The following is a 23,776-nucleotide window of genomic DNA, read 5'->3' as shown; positions in this document are numbered from 1 at the left end:
AAAAACACAAAATAGTCACTTCGTCGGTACACCTCCTGCCTACCACCCTACTCCCCCAATCACAGGGCTCAACCCTCCCAACCAGCACACCTCTTCCCTGTGATTGGCCAGCTAACCTGAACATTCCAAGCAACATCCAAACCGTGAGTGTGAATACAGGTCGCCAGGAGTAGTATAACTGTCAGTCAGTGATTTTAGGTATTACAGTAAATTTAATGTGTTCTGTGAAGCATAGAATGTAGTCGGCCTGATGGCCAGTCCGTCCCTGGCCTCATGGTTCCATTATATCGGAGAGAAGGCAGACAGCTCTACATCCAACACTCAGCAGCTCACACCAAAACAATCTGGACTGATTAATAGCGCTATGGATAATATAAAGAATATCAGATGTATTTTTGATTTCGGGGCAAACTGAGTAACACTCACCTCAAAAAGTCTTGTTGACCTGTCGTGTTTTAACTTCTCGTCCACAGTGATGTACACCGTGACATCACTGTGGACGACTGTGGTCATAGCTGCAAACAGAGAACTAGAGAACTGTCAACCAGAGATTTTGGGCTTCAAACATGAACATTGTTTCTAATTATAATGAAGTAAAAAGAAAGAAACAAGAATACAGGTATCATTCTCCAGTGTTCCAGTCTTTAGGAAGCATAAATCAATACGCCAGAGATGGATATTCCTTTTGGCCACATGAAGCACCCTGAACACAGGACCGTGGCGACAAGCGCGCTCGTAGTACTTGAGTCGGCATAACGGCAGCAGAAATCCAGAGCTTGCTGGTTATCGATGCTTCCCAAAAGGCCTTGAAACATAATCGGCATTGTGTGCGCTGAGCAAAGTGCAGAGATGGACAGACAGCAGGGATACGGCCAAAGGTTGGTGGCAGACTGCGGCGCATGCTGGATTGATTTCACGGCAGCTTGAGAAAGCACTGAAGGCCGGGATCACACTGAGCATTTGTGTGCGCTTGGGTTTATGAGGACGGGAGCACGGTACAGCAAAGCTGTAAATATGAAGATCGAATAGTTCATCACAGTCATGACTACAAAAGAATGAATTTAGAACAAGTTCTATGGAAAATAAATAGATATATTTGATATAGTACAGACTTTGTACGCTTATTATCACATCCTCTGGCTTGCTGCCCCACAGCGGATGGCTGTAATGCTCTCTCAGAAACCAGAGTGCTATCTCGGTTACAGACCGAGGAACAGGTATTTCCGTCTGACAGTAAAGGGTCAAATGGTCTGAGATTTTTCAATTCAATTCAGTTTATTTTGTATAGCCCAATATCACAAATTACAAATTTTCCTCAGAGGGCTTTACAATCTGTACACATACGACATCCCTGTCCCAGGACCTCACATCGAATCAGGAAGAAATTCCCAAAAATAACCTTTCACAGGGATTTCTTTTATAGAAGCCACCAAAAGGGTGAGATGCAGATCAGTGCCAGGCCCAGACGCGCTAAAAATAAAATCACAAAGAAAACCTTGAAATAGATGAAATAACAGGTGAGGGGCCACATGATCTCCTAGTCTGTTTGATGTATTTTGTAACGGTGGTGAGTGCATTGAGTAAAGGTGAGAGGTAATTGGAAAGTTTGACTGAGACAGAAGTACAGGCAAAAATAAACTGCCCATGATAATGTTCACTAACCTTCTGTTTTGTTGGCATACACAAAGAAGGCTGCTTCCTACTGCTATTTCACAGTTATGTGTGTGTGCTTGTCTCTCCTGCAGATGATGGTAAGCTGTCTCTGGATGAGTTCCAGGCTTTCTTCTCCGATGGCACGCTGAACGAGGAAGAGCTGGAGAAGCTGTTTCACACCATCGACTCTGATAACACCAGGTCAGTACTACTACAGCCCTTCTGTGTGTGTGTGTGTGTGTGTGTGCGTCCGCGCACACTCAGCATGAGAGACGGCTGTGTATAAGCATGAAATAAATCTGCATACGGTACGTGCACATGTGTGTCGAGGTGTTTCATGCGCTCACTCCACCGTGACTTTTGTTTTTGAAGGTGTCTCACTTTCAATTATGAAAAAAAGGAGAGACCTGCTGCACAGCCTCAATATCACACTTTTGATTTGTGTGTGTGTGTGTGTGTGTGTGTGTGTGTGCGTGTGTGTGTGCAGGCGTAGGTAAAATGTACACAATTTATCCTGCGCCTAGAAAATGTCACATCCCGTTCTGAAAGCTCTTTTTATTAAGAGCATTTTACATTTAACCGACCCTTTCAAAATGAAACTGACTAAATGGAAATTTAAAAAAAAATGATAAAAGGAGAGAACAAGATGAACAAATATTGAGAGGAAATAAAGAACGACAAGTGAAAACTGAATAATGTCAATCTTTCACCTTCTCCTCCTTTCTCGCATCATCTGCTTTTTCATCAGTCATCCGAGTCTCCAGGACATTAACCTCCCGAAAGTACGTCTAATTGCTCCTCAGGACACTGTGTTTTGATAGGCTTTCATTATACCAATTTATTGTCTCCTTCATAATCAACCAATCAGCTCACCCGGCCTGCAATCAGGAGAAGTGTGCTGACACAGTGGGATCTGATAATCAAAAGAGGGACGCTGGTAATTCACACCTCAGAAACCCGCAGGGCCTTGAAATAAAAAGGGAAATGAAACCGAGCAGAACAAGAGCTGACCTTTATAGCTGTTGTAGAATTGAATTAGGCTCAATATATAAATTCTCCGACAGGCTCAGCCATTAGCGGACATTGTTTTCAGTCTTTTAAATCAGTGCAGCAGGTGGACCGTGCAACCGTCGCCATCTTGCCTCTCGGAGCCAGTCACGCTTTATGGGTCTCGTTCGCCGCAGTGGGTGCAAGTCAGAAAAGTTCCCTCTCGGTACCGTTAAGTGAGACTCGGCGGCCGCACGCCGGGCCTCAGCGCTATCATGTGACAGCAGATAAGGTTATTGATTGGGGAGAGAAAAAGGAGAAACGACGACGTAAGCGTTTCCCTTCGAGGCAGGAAGTTGATGGATGGAGAGGAGCGACGGGGCGGGCAGAGACTGAGCGCTGTCCTGCTTCCAGTCATTCGTCCATCCGTCTCTGTCACTCTCTGGATTTCTCTCCATTCTGCCAGCTTTCTCTCCCCGTCGCACCGTTTTGTTTCTGAGATTTTTGTCCGGCTCTTTTTCGTTTCCATCCTCCATTCTTCTCTTTCAGCCGGCCCACGACCTCTCTCTCTTTCCACATCCTTGTCTTCAACCCTTCATGGCTTCACATCCTCCCTGCACATCTGTATTCCCATAACATATTTTAACCTTTTGGAAGGAAAGTTTGTCCCAAAAACTTGCAGCCGTGAAGTTGAGATCAAAATAAAGGCTGCGTTTGAGTATAGGTGCGGTCCGTGGGAAGTAGGGCGGTAGGAAAGGGGAAAGGAGCTATTGGTTGATGGTTTTCAGTTACTGATTTGCTTCCATTGTCAAAATGCAACATCTGGATTCACCATTTGGATAATGCCACTTTTATCTTCGCCAACTAAATGTTGGAAGAGTTACGACACTAACAAAACGTCCTGGGATGCAGTTTAAACTACATATGCCAATAGTAAACAAAAACAGAAAAACACAGATGTACTTGTGGGTAAAACTAGACTATTAGTGGATATTTATAAAGCCCATCTGTCACAGTGCTGGACCATGATTTCATTTTGGCAGAACGTTGTGCATTTAATTGAATCTGCTGCTTCAGAAATTACAACAAGCCAGTAAATCAGACTGCCGAACAAGGATCATCCAATCAAAACGAAGCATAATGCCCATGGCCTTTTGACGATATATTTCAAACATAGCAATGGAAATTGACTTTTTAACCTCAGTCACTGTATCTCCATTAATGTGCCACATTTACTGAACACTAATTCATAATATTAACATGCACAGATGGAGTCTTTCCGCCCGTCTCCTCCTCTGTTTCCCGACATCAGTTACATCTCAAAACCATCTTTGTCTTGTTCCTCTTCTTTCTTCCTCTCCCGTTGCCGAATGAGTCCCTGAGGAACAGAGCATGAATGATGGCAGCGGCTCTATTCAGTCCTGTTAGATTTCAAATCTGTGGGTGTGTGTGTGTGTCTGTGTGGGTGTGTGTGTGTGGTTTGTGTTATTGAGACTGCATGCAAAAAAGCCTTTCCTCTGTTTCTGACATCCTTCCTACTTTCCTTCCCTCCCTCCCTCCCTTTCTCGCCCCGTGCTGCTCCTCTGCTGTGCTGTGATAGTAATGTTGACACTAAGGAACTCTGTGGTAAGTGGACTGCCCTCACACACACACGCACGCGCACACACACACACACACACGCACACACACACACACACACTTCCCTGCCGCTGCCCTCATTTTCTCTGTTATCTATTATTAAAAAGTACTTAAAAAGTATAGTTGAAATGCAATTATTTTTCTTTAAAATCAATTATATCAATTCAGCCACAATGGGCTAACCACTTTTTTTGCGTGTGCTTGTGTGTGCACAGACTACTTTGCCAAGCACATGGGGGACTATGAGGGAGTTCTGGCCTCGCTGGAAACACTCAACCTTTCCATCCTCAAAGCCATGGACTTCACCAAGAAGGTAAGAGTGTCTGTGTGTGTGTGTGTGTGTGTGTGTGTGTGTGTGCGTGTGCGTGCATGCGTGTGTGTGTGTGTGTGAGAGAGAGAGACAGTGGAATAATCGCTGCTTTCATTACCGATGTCATCTGATGCATTTTCACTCCAACACACTGCATACAAATCATTATTTGATGTCACTTCTGGGGCTAGTTTCATGGAAGTCTAATGGAGAAAAAGGTTCAACTCAAAAAGTGATGATGCAGTATGCTCATTTTTTAATCAATCATTGCAATTTTTTGTTCTATTAAGGGCATATGCATTTTTTTAGCTTTGGTTTAAATCACATTTGCCTTTTAATATAGTTGGCTTGTAATCCAACTTCATTTTACTGCACTCGTGAGCAGTACTGTGTGTTCTTGCAAAAAACTAATGTCTTTGTGTGTGTGTAAGTGTGTGTGTGTGTGTTTGTGGCAGACAGCTAGAAAGCACTTATGTGTTATCATAGTTTTCCCCATGTGTTACATATATATAACAGCTGGTCCACATCCACTCTCCATGTCCATGTTATAGTTCTGCTTCAGTGTGTGTGTTTGTGTGTGTGTAGCACTCTGACTGCTCTGTGTGTCTATATCTCTATCCAGCAGCTTTGTCTTTATCTCTCTTTCAGCTGCTGCAGGCTATTCAGCAGTACACACACACACACACACACAACCTCGGGCTAGTGTTTCTCGAATGATCAGCCATTGTTCAATCAATCTTTGAAGCGCCTCTCTTGTTATATTGCTGTATCGGAATCACTCTCTTCTTCTCACTCTCATTCATACTGTCCTTTTCCCTGTAAACACACACACACGCTCGCACACACATACTATCCTTTCTTTGGGGCTGTGATATTATTACATTGTCTGTTGCGGTCAGTGTGGAGGAGCTCCAACAGTGCTGTGTGGGGGTGGACCAGCTCAAAGAGTCAAAAAGCCAAACTGAAGCACACACACTGCTGACGAGTCAAATGTTGATGGAGGTTTTGTGTGTGTTTCAGATTTTACAGCTACAAAAGATTTTACTGCAGAGAGAGAGAGAGAGAGAGAGAGAGAGATGCTTTTTTTCGTGATAATGATTGTGACCGCTCCAGTAAGGAGGCCAGGGGGAGGAAATCTTCCCACTGGTTAATAAACTTGTGACTACACAGGTGTCAGCGATTACACCAGACATTTTTACAAGACAATATATTCCTTGATGATGAATTAATATCCAAGGAATATTTAAAGATCTAACGTCGCAGATGCTCCGTGTTCTGAACCAAGACGCAAACTCTTTATTGCTCCCACATTGTCAACGACAGCACAATACAGCTGCCATTGACAATGTGGGATGATGTCCTGCCGCACCTACCTTTCACAATAAAAGCCAGAGACATATACACTGCATCACTGCTTACCAGAGGAAACCTTATTTCACTGAGGCAACTCGATGCAATAGCTTACATTTTGAACAAAACGAAGGCTGAGCATGTGGTTTAAATCCAAAATATGTTGCCAAATAGGTACTCTTGCTTTCCGCTTTGACACTAAATCCACCCAGTCAGCCGACTGTAGTGTCCCGATTCTGATTAGTATTTATAACACGTATTTTACAAATTATAGTTTTTTTTATTTGACAAATGCTTATTTGTGTTCACTGACACAGGAACATTAAATTAATAGTATTTTTTTCCTGTCGTACAGCAATGTAATCGGTTTAATCCCATACACCATGTATCACCATGTACACCATGTAACACCATGTTCACAATGTAACACCATGTAACGCCATGTTCACCATGTTACACCATGTAACACCATGTTCACAATGTAACACCATGTTCACCATGTAACACCACGTTCACCATGTATCACCATCTTCACCATGTATCACCATATAACACCATGTTTACCATGTTCGCCATGTAACACCATGTTTACCATGTTCACCATGTAACACCATATAACACCATGTTCACAATGTAACACCATGTTCACCATGCATCACCATGTAACACCACGTTCACCATGTATCACAATGTTCACCATGTAACACCACGTTCACCATGTATCACTATGTAACACCACATTCACCATGTATCACCATCTTCACCATGTAACACTACATTCACCATGTATCACCATGTTCACCATGTAACCCCATGTAACACCATATAACATCGCCTACCATGACGAGCCTACTGTTTAATAGGGGCTGTCAATGTACCAAGTAGAAAATCTGCAGCAGCTCTTCATAGAATAACCAATAACTAATTATTTTTTTAACGGAGCCAGTCTCGCATTGTGATGTCATCTATTAACGCTCTGTGTCGGCCAGTCAAAGAAATGCAAGCGCACATTCCTGGTAGAAGGCTTTGCAATGTGAACGACGCAATTTTGTTTACGTATTGAAAGATAGAATAACTGGCAGGATCATTGCAAACAGTTGTGAAGAGCTTTGGACTCTGAGCCTTTAAACACATTGATATTCAAACTTGAGTTCATAGATTGTATGTCATTGTCTCACAGGTAATTCAACACTCAACCACCAGCGCCCCCTATATTCTGTTTTAACATAAGGTTGGTGCTGAAACTACCTACACATATATGACCACATGCTTTTAGCCACAGGGACCAGCAGCTGTCTGGAGGAAACTAAGGGTTTAGCCCCCAGGCGCTGCGTCAGAACACCTATGGTTATATCACTTAGGCACTGCGTAAAACCATGATTGCTGACAGTTGGACAAGTTATCTCGTGTCGTTCTTGAAAGATATCAGACTTCAACACCATCCAAACATTGCCGCCATCAAAATATAGGGGATGCTCAAGAACCCACAGAGCTGGTAGTTGAGCTGTGAAATGTATGAGGTAAAACAATTATTAAAAAAGAACATACACAATTTTAAAAATGGATTTGCCCACTTCAAATCAAATGGTGGACATGAACAGAGAAATGTAACCTTACTCAAAATCACTCTGCATATAACTAATATAGCTTATCTGCTCCTCAGCAAAGGTCTAAGTGGACAATCTGAGTGCTAATCCACAAATTGAGATAAGAGCCGAAGTCACTGGGCTGGCAGTAACAGCTGCATATGTTTCAATGTAACTTCACCTCAAAATAGGAGCACCAGTGGAGCTCATTTCTTCATCTTTTCCTCCCCGGCACTCTTCTTTGTATTTACCTATAGCTGCCTCCTTTCTGTACAGTACTGGTAGTCTCATTATCCCCCCCCCCCCCCCCCCCCATTCTGCCTTGTTCAAAACAGAGGAATAATCCCATATTGTAGATGACAAGATATAGCAAGATAATAAATACAAATACAACAGTGGAAGAAAGGCATCAAATTGGTTGTTTTGTTTTTGCCAAAAACATAAAAAGAGGTCTCAAGATAACATCCATGTAAAAAACTGGAGAAAATTGAGGCAGATGTGAGGAGGCGGAGTGGGTGGAGCTAAAAGACAGAGCGTGATATTAGCTTGAGCAGAGGGCTGTAGCTGGAGCCCTGGCCTTTCAGAGCACAGTGAGGATTGATTAGCTACCCATTCACCTCACAGAGAGAAAGGCTGAGTGAAATAGGAGGGCATACTTTGTGCTTTGCTGTTAACTACAGTACTGTACAAAAGTGTGTGTGTGTAGGTGGGGGTTCTTCTTTAAAAGCACTTGGCTGGAGGCCAAGGGCGGGCATGAAATGGGTCTCCAGATTATTAAAATGAAATTCATACCCCAGCAGTATTGGCTCTGTCATGGTGCAGAAGCCTTGCCAAATCCTTAACAGGATGTATACAATTACAGACTGCTCCTGTATTATAATATATTACAGTACATACCTGTATAATTTAGAGGCTATTATTTAAGAATATACAACTCAGGAACGTATCCCTTAAGAAAAGGTTTTCTATCTCCAACGGTAATCTATGATGATACTCGCTTTTCTGAGCTCCCAGAGGGTCAACCGACACACTAATAATGATATTTCCGTTCACTTCGTGCATTATTTACCATTTTGACTGTCAAGGTATTAATTAGTGCACGCAGACGTTAGCTGCCTGTCTTAAGAGGCTCATGAGATTCAGCAAACGAGCTGTTCATAAAGTAATTAGTGGGGATTAATAAACTCAAATCACCTCTGACCTCACATCAAATCGGTCCAGGCATTAATTGCAGCGATCCCTGCTAATAAACAGAGTAAGCTAGGAGATATTTCAAAGGCATAATTATCTTTAGATGGTAGGATTACTGCAGCGACGTTAAAGATGGATAAATGGTTACCTGTGCTATTGCATTCCAACTTTATTGACTTAATCACAGTGCAACATTTAAACAATAAACAATAAAATATGTCCCTTGATTTTGGGGCACAGATTTAAACCAACATTCTAACCTGTTGACAAAAAAAGGGGAAATGCTTTTATTACAATTTGAAAAATAAATTAAGTTAAATAAATTAGACATGTCATCCCAGTACAGTAAATGCATATTCTATTCATGTGAGCCACTTCCAGGGTTCCTGGTGTTGTGTATGCTCGCACACCGACATGTTAAAAAGGTCACTTCTCTTGTTTCAACCGATGTGAGAGAGTCCTAAAAAAATTGAGAGTCTTAAAGCTCTGCTAATTTGTGTTCTGGAGTCCTCATATTTCCTACAATCATCTTCAAAATCTTAAATCATAACCTATTTTATTTTAGTTACTGTATTCAGATAGATTTGTACTGTGAGGAACCACGGTTGTTTGGACGGTTTGAGGCTGAAATCTCTGCATTACGAGATTACAAGATACAACATTACAAGTGGCGACCGTGGGTCAGTGGTTAGCATGTTCGTCTTTCAATCAGAGGACCGGCGGTTCAATCCCCTCCTAGCTCCGCTAGACCTAGTTGATGTGTCCTTGAGCAAGACACTTAACCCTGAATTGCTCCCTGTAGCTGTGTCTACGGTGTATGAATGTAACATGATTGTAAGTCGCTTTGGATAAAAGCATCAGCGAAATGAAATGTAATGTAATTATGCACTGCCTCTGGATTCAGCACCACCTGTCTATGGACAGCAACAGACCGTAGATGCAGCCCTCCAAATCAGTACCAATTAGTTGGAGCCTACAAAGCTTCATTCATAATATCAACATTCGAATGCTCCACAGCTTTTTGATTGTGTTTGAACCTGGTATTTATGCACAGAAGCAGATAAACATACGTCTACATTAATATGAATTAGATTCCAGAGGTGATTGCGTAGGATTGTTTGTGGCAAACAACAAACCCACCTATGATTAAGTAAGAGGCTAAATACAACCCTGTTGCCCCTTGCTTTGCCCCATGTGCCTTTTAACTTGCAAAAGTAGAGTTGGCCTACATTCATTGCAGCAGGTGCGAGCACATATGATGTGATCGTTCGCAGGGTGAGATGTAGTAGAATTATGACTGAAATGGCGTCAGAATGATGCGATCACATTGACACATTTGTTCTATTGTTTGTTTCTGTCATCATTGTACTATTTTACTCTTCCAGTAACAGATTTGTGGTGCTGTGTGATCGCGTTGTGTTCCTCCGCTTCATCCAGAAAACAACAATTTCCTGAAGAAGCGTCTTTCCATTTTTGGGAGATATTGCTTGCCACCTTGTCATGCTTGCCTGTGATTGGCTCAGCTGTTGAGGTGCCATGAGGTCAACGTTGAGAGTGTACTTATTAATCACCAAACGCTGGAATTTATATTCAGCCAGCCACTTTTTTCTCTTTTCCTTATCAAATATGAATAAAGCTGCTTATTGGAGGCTTGTGATCTTTGAGTTTACATTTTGAAGTTTGAATCAACAGAAGTAAAAGTCGCAACAATGTAGAATTCTAAGTTGCTGCAACTAAAACAAGAAAATTACAATTGTGTTGAAGTGTGTTGCCTTTTAGCTTTTCTCATCTCTTTTATTTTGTTAAGTTGAGGACCAAGCGTGGTCCTCTCATGTCAGCATGGCATCACCACATGCAGGTTACCATGATAACAGGATAACACTGTGGGGCCCGTTTCCTTGGAGACATGTTGAGTGGATGTCAGTTTACATCGAGCCAGCTTGTTAAGACATCGCTCTGCTCTCTATCGGCTATTTTTGAGCAGATTCCACGCATGCCGTCATCCGGCGTCACCCGACCGCGGGCTCCATTTGGCATCTCCGACGTCTGCCTGACAGTTTCGCGCTTTACTGCAGTTCCTCTGGCGACGACTCAAGAGCGAGTCCTAATTTTGTGAGCCAAATCAAAAGGTGACGGCCGTCAACCGTTACGAGCTTCAGGAAAGGAACGGCTGACAGTTTGTTTGGGTTATGAGGGATTTTAAGAAATCCCCCCTGCATGTCATGATTTAGACGATGTTAGCAAATATGTAATCCACGGGGACGGAGCAAATGTGCCTCAAATTCAGTGTTGTTTCAACTTTTTTTTTTCTCTGTGTGTGAAAGCTTTTATGGCAATATCAGCATCAGAAGTGGTTCCAGAAAACAATTTTAATTGGCTCTCCAGAAGGTGGAGATAAATAACGTCCCACTCCCATGAGGGCTGTGTGTGTGTGTGTGTGTGTGTGTATGAGAGCTGAAGCAGGCGACAAAAAGAGAAGAGGGAGGATTCATTAAATCTCCTGCCTTGTCTTTTGTGCATAAATGCTATGTTTAACGAGCCACTCTCATTAAAACTTTATTTTTCAGGCAGTCAACGAGCGAGCCGATACACTTAATGACAATTCTACAAGCACACACACACACTGGCACGGTTTCTCTCCATACCTTATTAGACTTTTTTTTCCAAGGAAATTGTTTCGTGCCGGTGAGTGACCCTGCATGAGTATTTCAGCTGCTCCTCCACAAACTCCTCCTCCCCATCTCCTTTTGCCTCTCGACGCTCCTTTCTCTCCTCTTCTCCTTTTCTCCTCTTTCATCTCCACTCTATTGTCTTCGTCATCGCTAGGCCGCCGCCGGCCTCCCCCACCCCATCCTCTTCACCCTCTCCTTTCTTCATGAAGATTAAGGTGAAGCGGATCACGGGGTAGGCGGAGGCGATCTTGGTTTCAGTAACACAATAACGTGCGAGCGGGATGAGGATAGTGAGGGTTTGACGAAGATTGATGGGGGTGATTGGGAAGAGAAGAAAGGCGAGGAAGATCTGAAGGGGAGAGTGGGCGAGGCAAAGGGGCTGTGGCGTGAGGTTGGCAGGGAGATATGATGATGGTGATGGGTAAAAGGATGAAACGGAAGGCAGTGTGTAAAACATCTCAGCTGGCCCAGTCGGTTGGTGCGATAGGATTTTTTGGGAACCATTTATTACTCATTAATTAGGGTTTAATTGCGCTTTGTGTGACGATTGCTCAAAAGGTACAGTATGGTGGAATTGTAGTGGTGAAACTGAGCCTGGACTATTGAACTTTTTATCCGTGTGAGAGAGCTGATTTTCACACCCTTAATATATGGAGCCCTTCAATATATAAAAAAGGGATTATGGGGAATACATAAATAAATGAGTTGGTTGTGAAGAAGAAAAAAAACATGTATTTATTCATATTGCTCTATACGTTCTATAGCCCAGGTTAAAAAACAATCAGAGGACTTATTGCATGCTATGGCCGTTAAGAGCGGCGGCTCGATACTTTGCTCCAGAATGTGAGGGCACTTCGTAGATTAGCCACATGGCAGCTTTAATGATTACAAATTGCTGAATGTCCCTGCAGTGCATTGGCAACGGTGTGCACTTCTGAGAGAGTGTGAGGCGCGTGTGTAGTTTGACACCTGGTGCAGCTAGTTCAGTCTGGGGCATTCCTGCAATCACAGTAGCCCAGAACACCACACACACACACACACACACACACACATATATATATATATATATATATATATATATATATATATATATATATATATATAGATACATATGTTGTGTACTCACATGTACCACTAAGCGGTGTCAAGCCTGATAGCGAGTGCATTCCTCTAGAACCTGGCGACCGGGTCAACGTAACCAAGGAGCAGGAGGCTGCGGCCAAAGCACTTCAGAGGTAAAGGTAGACTGGGATTAAGGAGGGGAGGAAGTTGAGGGATTAGATGACGAAGAGGAGTCAGGGGGAAGATGTGGCAAGTGCAGAAAGAATCGGAGAGAGTGAAAGAACAGAGCGGAAAATACCAAGAGGAGGAACCAGGAATTGTAGAACAGGAAGCAGTAGGAGAGGCCATGTAACAGGAGCAGGAGTTTGAGATGGGGCAAGAGGTGAGACACTGTGACACAGTGAGAGGAAGAGATGAGGGAGGTCAAAAACACAGCTCCGCATTGTTCTCATGGCTGCCATCACTGTCTGGATGAGGAGGAAGTTAAGCAGCTCAGTCAGTGAAGCTGATTACTGATTACATGGTTTCATTTCATAATCACTTTGCTCAAACATTTCACTTTGGCACAGCTTGGCTTATCTCTTTTCTCTGTTAGACTTCTTTTTCTGACTGAACTACCATTTATACCGGCTCAACCATTAAGAGGTATTCATAATTGTGGGTTAAGGGGCCGCGGTGTAGCTGCTGTAGCGGACATGTAACTTGATACATCAGGGCTGTGGCAGCTATAGGAGACCATAAGAATTGTTCCACCACAGCCCGTTGGTCTCATGATTACTTTGTTTTCTAAAGATAGATTTGATTTTGTAACAAGTAACGAAGGTTTATGGGGAAATGTATCAGAGTCAAAGTATCAGTTTTCTTTGCAAAATGTAGTGAAGTAAAAGTGAAAGTAAACAGAAATATAAATAGTAAAGTGAAACGACACCACTGTATACATACATACATACATACATACATACATACATACATACATACATACATACATACATACACACACAAACAAAGGTAGTACACTGTAAAAACTGGGATTTGAATTAATTAATTTTTAATTAATTAATCTCCTAAATAAATAATAGTAACTTTTACATAATAAAAATGACTATGTACCGTGTTTAATTACATTGAGCTGAGTTTAAGAAATGTTGTTTAATTATTAATTACTTTTTACTTAATTGTGAATGAATAAAATCAGCTGTGAATCACTGGGTAAACTTTAATTATATTTCATCAGTAAAGTCAAAGATGCAGGAAATTGATGAATTTTACTCATTTGGAGGTCCTTGTTTTTAATCAACTTCCACTTCCGCCTAACGCATTCTGTGCCACATGCACATCTTCTGCCACGTGTTGAAGGGCTGCTGTTTTCCCAAAGGTAAGACCTGTTTAATTATAGTTAGTTAACGAACAAGTTATAACCAAGTTGTTGCAGCAGTTGAACAGTGTTTTGCGCTACTGAGAAGTTAACAAACATGTCAACTTTACTGTGCTGTAACTTTATTTAACTTAAGTCATAAGCTTATGTTAGTAATTTAAAAAAAAAGTTGGTCTATGTTGTCTTCACGCCGCTAAAGGACTGAACAAGTTGTCAATTCAATGCCACAATTGAATGACTTTCCTCATTATCCTATTATGCTTTTTTGAGATACCAGCTCAGTCCGAGTTTGGTGGTTTCCACCCCTCCACCGCTGCAACAAGCTAACCTAGCTAGCTAGCGAAGAGAGCGCATTAAGGTTAATGCAATTGTAGGAACAGACATTGCTCACAAAGGTTAGTAATGAGGCACACACATTATATTAATATCACTGCATTTTGTTTTGTCAAGTAATGTTAACATAACTGTTAAAAGCAGTCGGGTTAGACCATGCAGCTTTAATGGTAAGGTACATTTCTGGAGAATAGTTAGTGAAATAAATGAACAAAGACTGCTATTTCCCTTCTTCTTTTTTTAGCCTGACGTGACATTCAACTCCATGCTGTTACATTATTTTTGGTCATTGAAATGTTTTCATTTGTTGGTGAAATGATTATACACTTTTTAACGAAACACTTTTGCAAAACATTTCAAACACTTATGTAAATGGTGTGCATTATGTGCAACACTTATGACAGCTACAGGTGTTCTTGTTTCCAAGGGGTTGGAAGCAATTTGGTAGATGTTCAATTAGGACCTTATCTTTTGGCTCTACAGTCCGTAATACACAATCTTCTTGCTATTTCAGGATGCTGATGAAGACAGTATGGCGCAGGACCTTGCCACGCAAAAGATAAAAATCTATACGGTGGAGGGTTCAGACGATGTCGGTATTGTTTTAGAGGGACTAAAAGTTGTGACTGCTCTGGATAACATTCTGAGGGCTTGCTGCATGCTGGTTGGGTTGGCGTATGCAGTCAACCTTGCCTATCCCAACGAGCTCCGATATACTTTCGAGGTCTTTCAGAAACTCCTACTGGAGCTGGACTGTTCAAAGCTGTCCCTGAAAGTAAACAGCCTCAAGAACAAACTGTTAAGCTAATAGAATGGACCCTTTTGGAACAATTTATATGTCACTGTTCAAAACTCACCTGTGGTGAAGTTCAACTCGTTTATTATTTTTTTAAGGATCCCAGTGAGAAGTGTAGTTGTGCCATGTTATTTGATGCACAAGCAGCTGTCTGTGTAGTGTTTTAACTGTAAGCCGGAATTGCATATTGTGTGTTTTTATAGAGAAGTTTGCACATGAAGAATTTTATATAAATGTAACAAATTTGCACAAATAAACGTTTACCTGCTGTACTTTGTATGTATCTGTTGGCTTAAGTTAAGTTTACTGTGGCACGAAGATGGCATAGTATTGAGTAATTTAGACATAGAAAAATTATGGCAACAAAGTGACAAGTAATATTATTGAATAGATTTAATATCATTTATGTATTGTCATTCAGTAAATGTAGATCAATTTCACCCAAATATTCAGTAAATGTAAAACAATTTCACCCACATATTCAATAAATGTAAATTACTTTTACCCAAATATTCAGTACATCTAAATACATTTCACCCAAATATTCAGTAAATGTAAAACAATTTCACCCACATATTCAATACATGTAAATTACTTTTACCCAAATATTCAGTAAATGTAAATCAATTTCACTGAAATATTCAATACATGTAAATTACTTTTGATGATATTTTAAGTAAACATAAATCATTTTCCTTGTGAAATTGATTTGTATTTATGTCTATATATATGTATGTCTATATAACTCATAATTTAGCGATCTATTACTCAATCTAACACATTTTAACTGTTGCCTTTATTATAATTTACATAATTTTTTTGTTTATATTTAATTAATCCATTTAATACTTTTTATTAATTATATTAATTGTCACTTTGTTGCCATAATTTTATTAAGTTACCATTGGTCACATTTTTTAGGGTGTAGTGACTTCCTTCTCCGCTATGGCAGATATTACTCCATATATCCCAACGTAGTCATTTGCTGCTTTGATGGTACACTGAATTTGGTATTTAGCACCTTTACGCCACTATGAGACTCTGTTGTCTGTGAATAACTCTAAATCCCATCCATCCTCACGTGTCTCCATAAGCCCCATTTCCCATCGAGCAGCACAGATGTTCAGCTTTCGTCCACCTCTGCTCCCTGCAGGTCCTCTCATGTCAGCTCAGGACACTCCCTCAAATATGGTTGTATAGAGTCCTCTCAAAATAATGATATATCATCTTACTTACATTTAGAAAGATTACACTGTACTGTTACAACACATTGTCATAAACTGACAGGTAGCCTACCAGAAACCACTTTCTATTCTGGTTTAGAAGTCACAATATTCACATTTAAACTGCTGTGAAACCAGCCTGTACTGTACTTTAACAGTGCAACCCTTTTCTCCACTCCATTCGCAGTGTTTCCAGTCAGCTCCTCTCAGAACAAGAGCGACAGTACGCCTGTCCGTCCTCTGTTCAGCTGCAAGTCCTTGTGTTCAGAGAGCAGGTGGACATCGTGAGCTTCCAATCCACCATGTATGCGACTGACTGACTGTGTTCTCAGTGTCACCCACAACTGTTAATGATGTGAACATGAATAATTTGTGCATGAGTGTGTGCATGACGGTGAGTGAGAGAGAGAGAAAACTGGCAGAGTGTGTGTTGTGTTGTCGACTGTGTGTTGACTGATGAGGTTACACCCAAAGCATGAATAATGCAAAGGACTGTAGGAGTGAGAAAGAGAGAGTCACTGTGTGTTTGTTTGTTTGTGCGTGTGTGTATGTGTGTGTTTGTGTGTTTGAGATAGAGCTGGATGGGTAATTGGGTGAAAGGAGAGCATAGAGAGGAACTCCACTCAGGGATTTAATATAGAGTCGAGAGAGGGAGAAAGTAAAACACACAAAGGAACAGAACGCTCAAAACAATGTGCGGTACGTTCTTTTCTTTACCTTCTCTTCCTGCTGCAGTTTCTCTCCGCCTCCTAGCCCCATCATCCTCCGTTCCTCCCCAACCCCCCATTCCTGTCTCTCTTCAGGCCGATGAGGTTGGCATGATATGTGAAGAGAGTGTGTTTGTTTCTGACGCCGGTTAGTTGGCCAGAAACGAACGCAGGAGCTCTGCCTGCTTTTAACCACTTCCACACTTCCAAATGTCACTTCCACCACTTCAATCTCTCCAATAAACATGGTGATGTATTATCCATCTCTTTTTTAGATCTGTGTTCCAACTTGCAAATGCAAATATCCCACAAGTTAAGCTTTCTGCTTGGCATGCTACGGCTCTGCTCTGCTCGACTCACTTCTTGATACCAGGTGCTTTTCTCTGTTCCTTTTCCACTGGGATCGTACCCCCCGCAGTGTCGGAGGGTTTTCTCAGCTGGTCGTTGCCGTGACATCGACTTTAACGTGACACACGCTGAATCCTTTCATCCGCAACCAAACGGAGGACCTTCTGCACTTTGGCCTAGCAATACAGTTCATGGTGATAACGTTGGCCGACTCCTTGATACCGGATTTTAACTCTCGTTGGCAGATTTTTATAGCTGTTGCTAGCAAGCTAATTAGGCTGGGTTAGCTGCTTGGCTTCCATTCATTAACTCAATTGCACCTCAGGGTTTTTGTAATGATGTCTAACCGGCCAGTTTGACACGTCATATGCCATCTTTGGCACCGACTTGGGTTGCTGGAGTGTAAACAAAAAAAGCAGAACAGGGCTGCTAACGTTAGCTGCCTGCTACCCTCTGATAGCATCCAGCGGCTTTTAATTCAATACCGGATCCGATCTTGCTCACAGTTGCAGCTCTCATTACACCTCAATCTCATCCAGTATCTTACTCTGCGTGATTAATTGGTAGTTATTTCTCCACTTGCTCGCATAGACAGCGGTATGGTTTAGTACTGTATTTAAATCCTACGAGGAAGATTTGTCCCGTATGCTATCCGTCTTGTTAGATTGATTTCTTATCCTCATAAGGAGCTACACAGCTTCTAACAGTGGCCACAAAATGCAAGCGGAGAATAGATGGTCATAGGGCAGAGTGTGTGAGTGTGTGAGTGAGTGACCACCCGCTGCCCCTTCTCTGGAGACACATCTACCAGTCCATTAGCAGGACACACACACACACACATACACACACACACACACACACACACACACACACAAAGCGATGTCTTCATCTAAGAGGCTAGGATAGTACAGTAAAAAAGGTTAGGGTCCAACGAGAACAGTCAAGAGAAAACAGGTTGTGTGTGTGTGTGTGTGCGCGCACACTGACTTACCAAAGCTATGAGGCTATAAGGAGAGTTTGTGGTTACTGAGGGATACCAGGGCAGGGGAAGAGAGAAGACCCATTTAAAAGCAATATATCTCCCCGTGTGAGAGGTCTGCTACTCAGATATCATTTCCTGCATACTGCTAAAATGGTGTTGCTTAGAAACATATTGACTGGGGTTGCTAGGATACCATTTTAATTGGTTGATGTGTGAAGCTGAGGCAGGGTTGTTGGGGTTTTCAGAGGTAGCGGGGCCAGCCGGGGAGCTGCACTTGTGCTTCCCAACACATCAGACCTCTGTAATCCGAGCAGATAGAGACCTGATGTAGAGAGACTATGCCAGCTCTGCGGAGACCCGTGAAATGCAAGCCGATACCTCGAGCTGAGAAATAAAAAAATATGCCGCCACTTAAAACAAACACAGCAACTTTTTATTGGTTGCCATGGCAAATAAAAGATCAATTCAATAGAAAGTAATACAAAATTCTAAAAATACGCAGCTCAGGAAACCTCCAGAGAGAACACCTTTCCATGCTGAAACGTGGGTGTTTGAAGACCAGTTGAAAGGAAGTTTATGAATAGAAAAACCTGCTCACAGGCTACCTGCTGGAAACTACAAGCTGTGCATTCTTCATCTTCTTTTTCTCTTCACTTTTCTTCTGGTCCGGTTCATATTCGCATCAATCTCAGAACACATTGACTATCGGTCGGACTACGATTTAGCCTCTGGGGTAACAGACAATGTTGAGTTTAATAAAATCATCAGACGATAGGTGATCGGGTTTTGAGATTTCATTGAGGTCAATGCGTTGACCCTGTTTTGCTCCCCACATGGATTGTTTACCTGCGTGAGACGCCTGCTCCAATGTGATTGGTCAATACTATTCTGACTAAAAGCAGAAAACCACGGACCTACAGAATCTGCATTCATGTGCAGATATCTGTTCATAGAGATGATTTCACATTGACTAATAGAAAAAAACTAACTATCACCCGTAAGCCTGAAGTCACATTGACTGACAGATAACTCTTTTGTTGGACAGTTTTATTGATGTTATCCTGCAATCCCACGTGGGGAAATCGAATTTCAGTGACTGAAAGCAGGTCATGCAGCACTTTGCCTTATTCAATTCAATTCAATTCAGTTTATTTTGTATAGCCCAATATCACAAATTACAAATTTGCCTCAGAGGGCTTTACAATCTGTACACATACGACATCCCTGTCCCAGGACCTCACATCGAATCAGGAAAAACTCCCCAAAAATAACCTTTCACAGGGAAAAAAGGGAAGAAACCCTCAGGAGAGCAACAGAGGAGGATCCCTCTCCCCGGATGGACAGATGCAATAGATGTCATGTGTACAGAATGAACAGCATTACAAAGTTACATAAACACATTACATGAATATGACAATGTATGAATGGAACTCCAATCCATGAAACAGAAGGAGGTAGAGAGGAGGGGGGGCGGGGCGCATCAGCAGGGCCAACGCGGGAGGCCAGCTCACTAGGCATCAGACACCTCCAGGTTCAATGGACCCTATGAGACGTGAAGTCACAACGACTCCGGGGAGGGAGCAGAGTTAATAAGGTGCAATGGAGAGATGTAAATTCATCCATAAGGAGAGAGAGAAGAGGAGAGAGGTGCTCAGTGTATCCTAAAACATCCCCCAGCAGCCTATAAGCCTATAGCAGCATATCAAGGTGCTCGACCAGACCAAACCTGATTCAGCCCTAACTATAGGCACTATCAAACAGGAAAGTCTTAAGTCTATTCTTGAATGAGGTGACTGTGTCTGCCTCCCGGACTGAAAGTGTTCAAAGTTATGACGTGTTCAAGACCAATCGAAGCCCTGTGTGACTAAAAGCAGCGCTCTCATTCATTTGAATAGAATCGGTCCATTGGCGCAGCAGGGAATCAACATTTGGAGCGGTTTCTACTGTTTACTTCTTGAGTGTTTCAACGGAAGGAGTAGTTGCCACTGTGATACGTTTTCCAGAGTTGGTGTCTGTGAGTTGTTACAAGTGTGTTTCTTGATAAGCATTTCAACTTAACCGGTCACTAAATACCTTCAGAGTGAGGGAGAGGCGTATTGCACAGTTCAAACTGTCAAGAACACGTTGAAAGTGACTAGAGACTTCACAGTTCCTTGTTGGCCAACATAGTCACACCTCTAGTCACACCACGGCTACGGCTCTGCACAATTTCTCAAGGGACGTCGCCTTCTCATTACATTACCCACCTATCCAGCAATGTGGCAGCCAGCCCTCCCTGAATCTGCAGGAGATGGAGAAGAGCTGGATGGATGCTAAATGTTTCAGTGTGACACACACAGGGCCAGAGCTCCTGTCACCTTGATATTAGGTCTGGATCTATGCTTTAAAAGCACAAGGCACGCCAACATCTGTACACCACAGCCCACAATCTTACCTGGTCAATGGGCCACATTAGACGCTGAGGATAAATTGTCACCATCTAGTTCCTATGCCTGCACTAGAGCTTCAGCTTTAGATCATAGATTCGTGCAACTACCTGAAGTGGACACCAGCAACGTGACCTCATCCCTTCTCCTCATATCTTGGCGCTGGAGCGGAAGCCCATGCCTATTGCGTAGTGTCTTGACGCAGAAGGTTTGCATGCAGTTAACGCTGTAAAGCGGTCATGGACAACATTGTAACACACGGTCAATCTGTCGCGGTTAGGTTGAGGCAAAGGTGTCACATCCTTCGTCCTGCCTCTAACCGGCTTTCTGGCTCTTGAACTACGTCTATTGTCCCGGGGGTCTGAAATCAGACCTGGATGTGTTTGAATCTCATACGGATGCCTTGTGTGTCAGTTATCAAAAAGCCGAGGGCCACTGACCAAGCGTCGGCATCTGGCGCCCATGGATTGAGACCGGGCTGGTACCAGCTGGGTCGGGTGTGTCGTTTGCAGTAAAGTCTCAGGGTACAGCTGACAACATGGCAGAGAAATTATCAAAGCAGCAATCCGAAGTTACACAAATGGTTCGACATATAACCTGTAGATGACGTCATAGGTCTGGCTTGAGATCGATTATCCAGTGGATTTTCCAAGTCTATTTTCTTGAGAGGTGATTGAAGTGCTGTGTTGTCCCTCAAGTGAGACTGATCAGGCTCCTTTGGGCTAAGCTGAGGGATATAGGGAATTTATCTGTGGATCAAAATGAACATTTACATCCCCTCTCCTACCAATCAGCAATGGCCGGCTTGCCACACCTTCAGAACGCCTCCTGCTTGACCCTCCAGCCCTTCTCCTGGTACATTAGGAAGGCTATTGTGACATTTGGACTAAACAAAGTCCTAATTATGTGATCATTATTCTTGATTGGGGGTTGTTGTACAAGAAGGAGAGAGCCCCTTCATTTAAAGTCAACCGCACACAGGGCTCAAGTATAGAGGATAATAATCACACATATTGAACCCTCCAAGGTACATTCCCCAAAAGCACAATATTTAGCATCGGCCATCAGTTTAGTCCAATTCCCACAAGAAGGTGAAACACAACACCCCGAAACAAAAGGTTCTCTCACGGCTTTTAACAGAGTGTCGGCGAGTCAGATGAGTCCAGTTCCGGAAGTCCAGTCCGTGTCTTCCTTAAAGAAGCGTCTCTTTCTGCACCACCGTAGCAAGTTACGGCGATGTCCGAATATGCTCCGGATGTCCTGGCCGCAGTCACGACAAGCAACTGTCGGATCTCACGGTAGCGCGCACTTTATAATAATCGAATAGTCCATCCTCACTCCAAGCGTAAGCTCCGTACACCACTGCTCCCTTTTTGCGCCCAATATTTATTTCAATACTTAAGGCAATTTTTCCCCTCACCTTAAAGCTACAGGTACAGATTTTTGTCATATTTGCCCAAGCTTTCACCATATCACAATGATCCGCGGGGAAGAAAAACAGGTTCCTCTGTCTCCTTTTACTGTCCTTTGACAAGATTCCACCGTGCCCCGAGAAAAACAAGCAATCGGATCCACGGACTCTCGAACACAATCAGTGCTCAAATATGAATCAACATTATGTTACTGCATTTTCTTTTCATCGCCGCAAATTCTTTTCCAAAAACGTAGTGTTCTGTTTTGTTGTAAAATGAGCCCGTCCACCGACTGAAGCCAACTTTAATATTATAGTTATAGTAACTGTAGCTTTAACCAATGCTGAATGGCTGGTGTGGTACTCTTTAAATGCACAGTGGCATTTATCTGCTCATCTAACTTTCAGAAAGAAAACACATATATGATTAATACCTTCATTGACATGAATTTATTTGTAATCTCTGAGTACCGTGTTTTTACTCCTGTACAACTTCTATTTCCATGTTGCTCAGCACCCCACGATCATTGTATTTCTTTGTGATTTTCACAACATAACGTTTGTGGAATGTTTCTGATAAGATGCATGTATAGATGGATGTTATATAGCCGGTTTAGTCTTTTATCTGCCGACATCCTGGTCACTCCCACCTCTCCACAACTCTTCTTTTTCCCCATCTGAGACACTGAAGATGGAATAATTTCCCCCTAACTAGACCAACCTCTATAATCACTGATTACCACCCACAACTCCCTGTAATCAGCCACCGCCATTTTATGACGGGAACTGTGTCTGTGTGTGTGTGTGTGCATGTGTGTCTGTGTGTGTGTGTGTGTGTGTGTGTGTGTGTGTGTGTGTTGCTGGGGAACGCTGTGCTATACATCTGTGCAGAATTAAAAGGTGGATGATAATGAGGAGATTTGTTGTCATTCTTAGGAAACACATAATATCTGAAACAAATACAAACACTCTCCGTGACCCTGCTGGCTCCACCCAGAACAAATTTCTCAAATCTCATTGCCTCTAACTCTGTAAAAGATTAAAACGATGGCTACAACCAGTGGCCACAAAAGCAGGGCCATTAACTTTAGGGCATAATATAACACACAATGACACTATTGGACCTTGTACTGAAGGTGCGATACGTTCCGGAGAGCTCTGGCATCAATCTTCACACAGAAACCAGGCACATCAACACAAGCACACACACTCATTGCTCCCGCCTTGAACTCTACAAACACACACCGATCTGAGCGTGCGCACACGTACACTTGCAGAGGCTAACAATAAGACACACTGTAGCTAATCACCAGGCTGTTTTCGGGTAACAAGCAGAGAGAGACGGTGCATCTCCTCTTGGGTCACTGATCTATGTGAATTATAGATCACAGCCTCTTCTATAGCAGGTTTTGTAGCCGGGCCCACGGGGCACGCCGGGCACAGGTTTAGAGTTAATAGACGCGTACAGAAAGGCTCGAGAGGAAGAAAGCGAACTGTGGAGCACATTTTTTAAATAGTATCTTCAATTTCACAACACATTGCCTTTTTTGGAAGGCACACACACACAACAACAACTTTTGGCTCAGTCTTTTGTGGTGTAGATGATCTGCTGCTGGATCACCAACCGGGCAAAGTGTCCGACTGCACTCGGCCCCTAAACTGAAGTACAGTATCAACGGATAAGGCCTTGGGTGCTCCTCCAGGGTCTTATGGAGGACCCTTGTTT

The 23,776-nt window shown here is 42.6% G+C and overlaps 1 protein-coding gene across 1 annotated transcript in view; it reads left to right on the top strand.

Annotated features, from left to right (window-relative positions):
* necab2 (N-terminal EF-hand calcium binding protein 2) overlaps positions 1–23,776 on the top strand; it is a 94,943-nt gene that overhangs the window by 29,573 nt on the left and 41,594 nt on the right. Inside the window, exons 3-5 of the mRNA XM_034535588.1 lie at positions 1,746–1,854; positions 4,241–4,266; positions 4,494–4,591. Coding sequence (XP_034391479.1) covers positions 1,746–1,854; positions 4,241–4,266; positions 4,494–4,591 — 233 coding nt within the window. The remainder of the gene's footprint in view (positions 1–1,745; positions 1,855–4,240; positions 4,267–4,493; positions 4,592–23,776) is intronic.

This window comes from Cyclopterus lumpus, chromosome 6, assembly GCF_009769545.1.
Source record: "Cyclopterus lumpus isolate fCycLum1 chromosome 6, fCycLum1.pri, whole genome shotgun sequence".
Lineage (NCBI taxonomy): Eukaryota > Metazoa > Chordata > Actinopteri > Perciformes > Cyclopteridae > Cyclopterus > Cyclopterus lumpus.
This window is presented reverse-complemented; position numbering and strand designations above follow the sequence as displayed.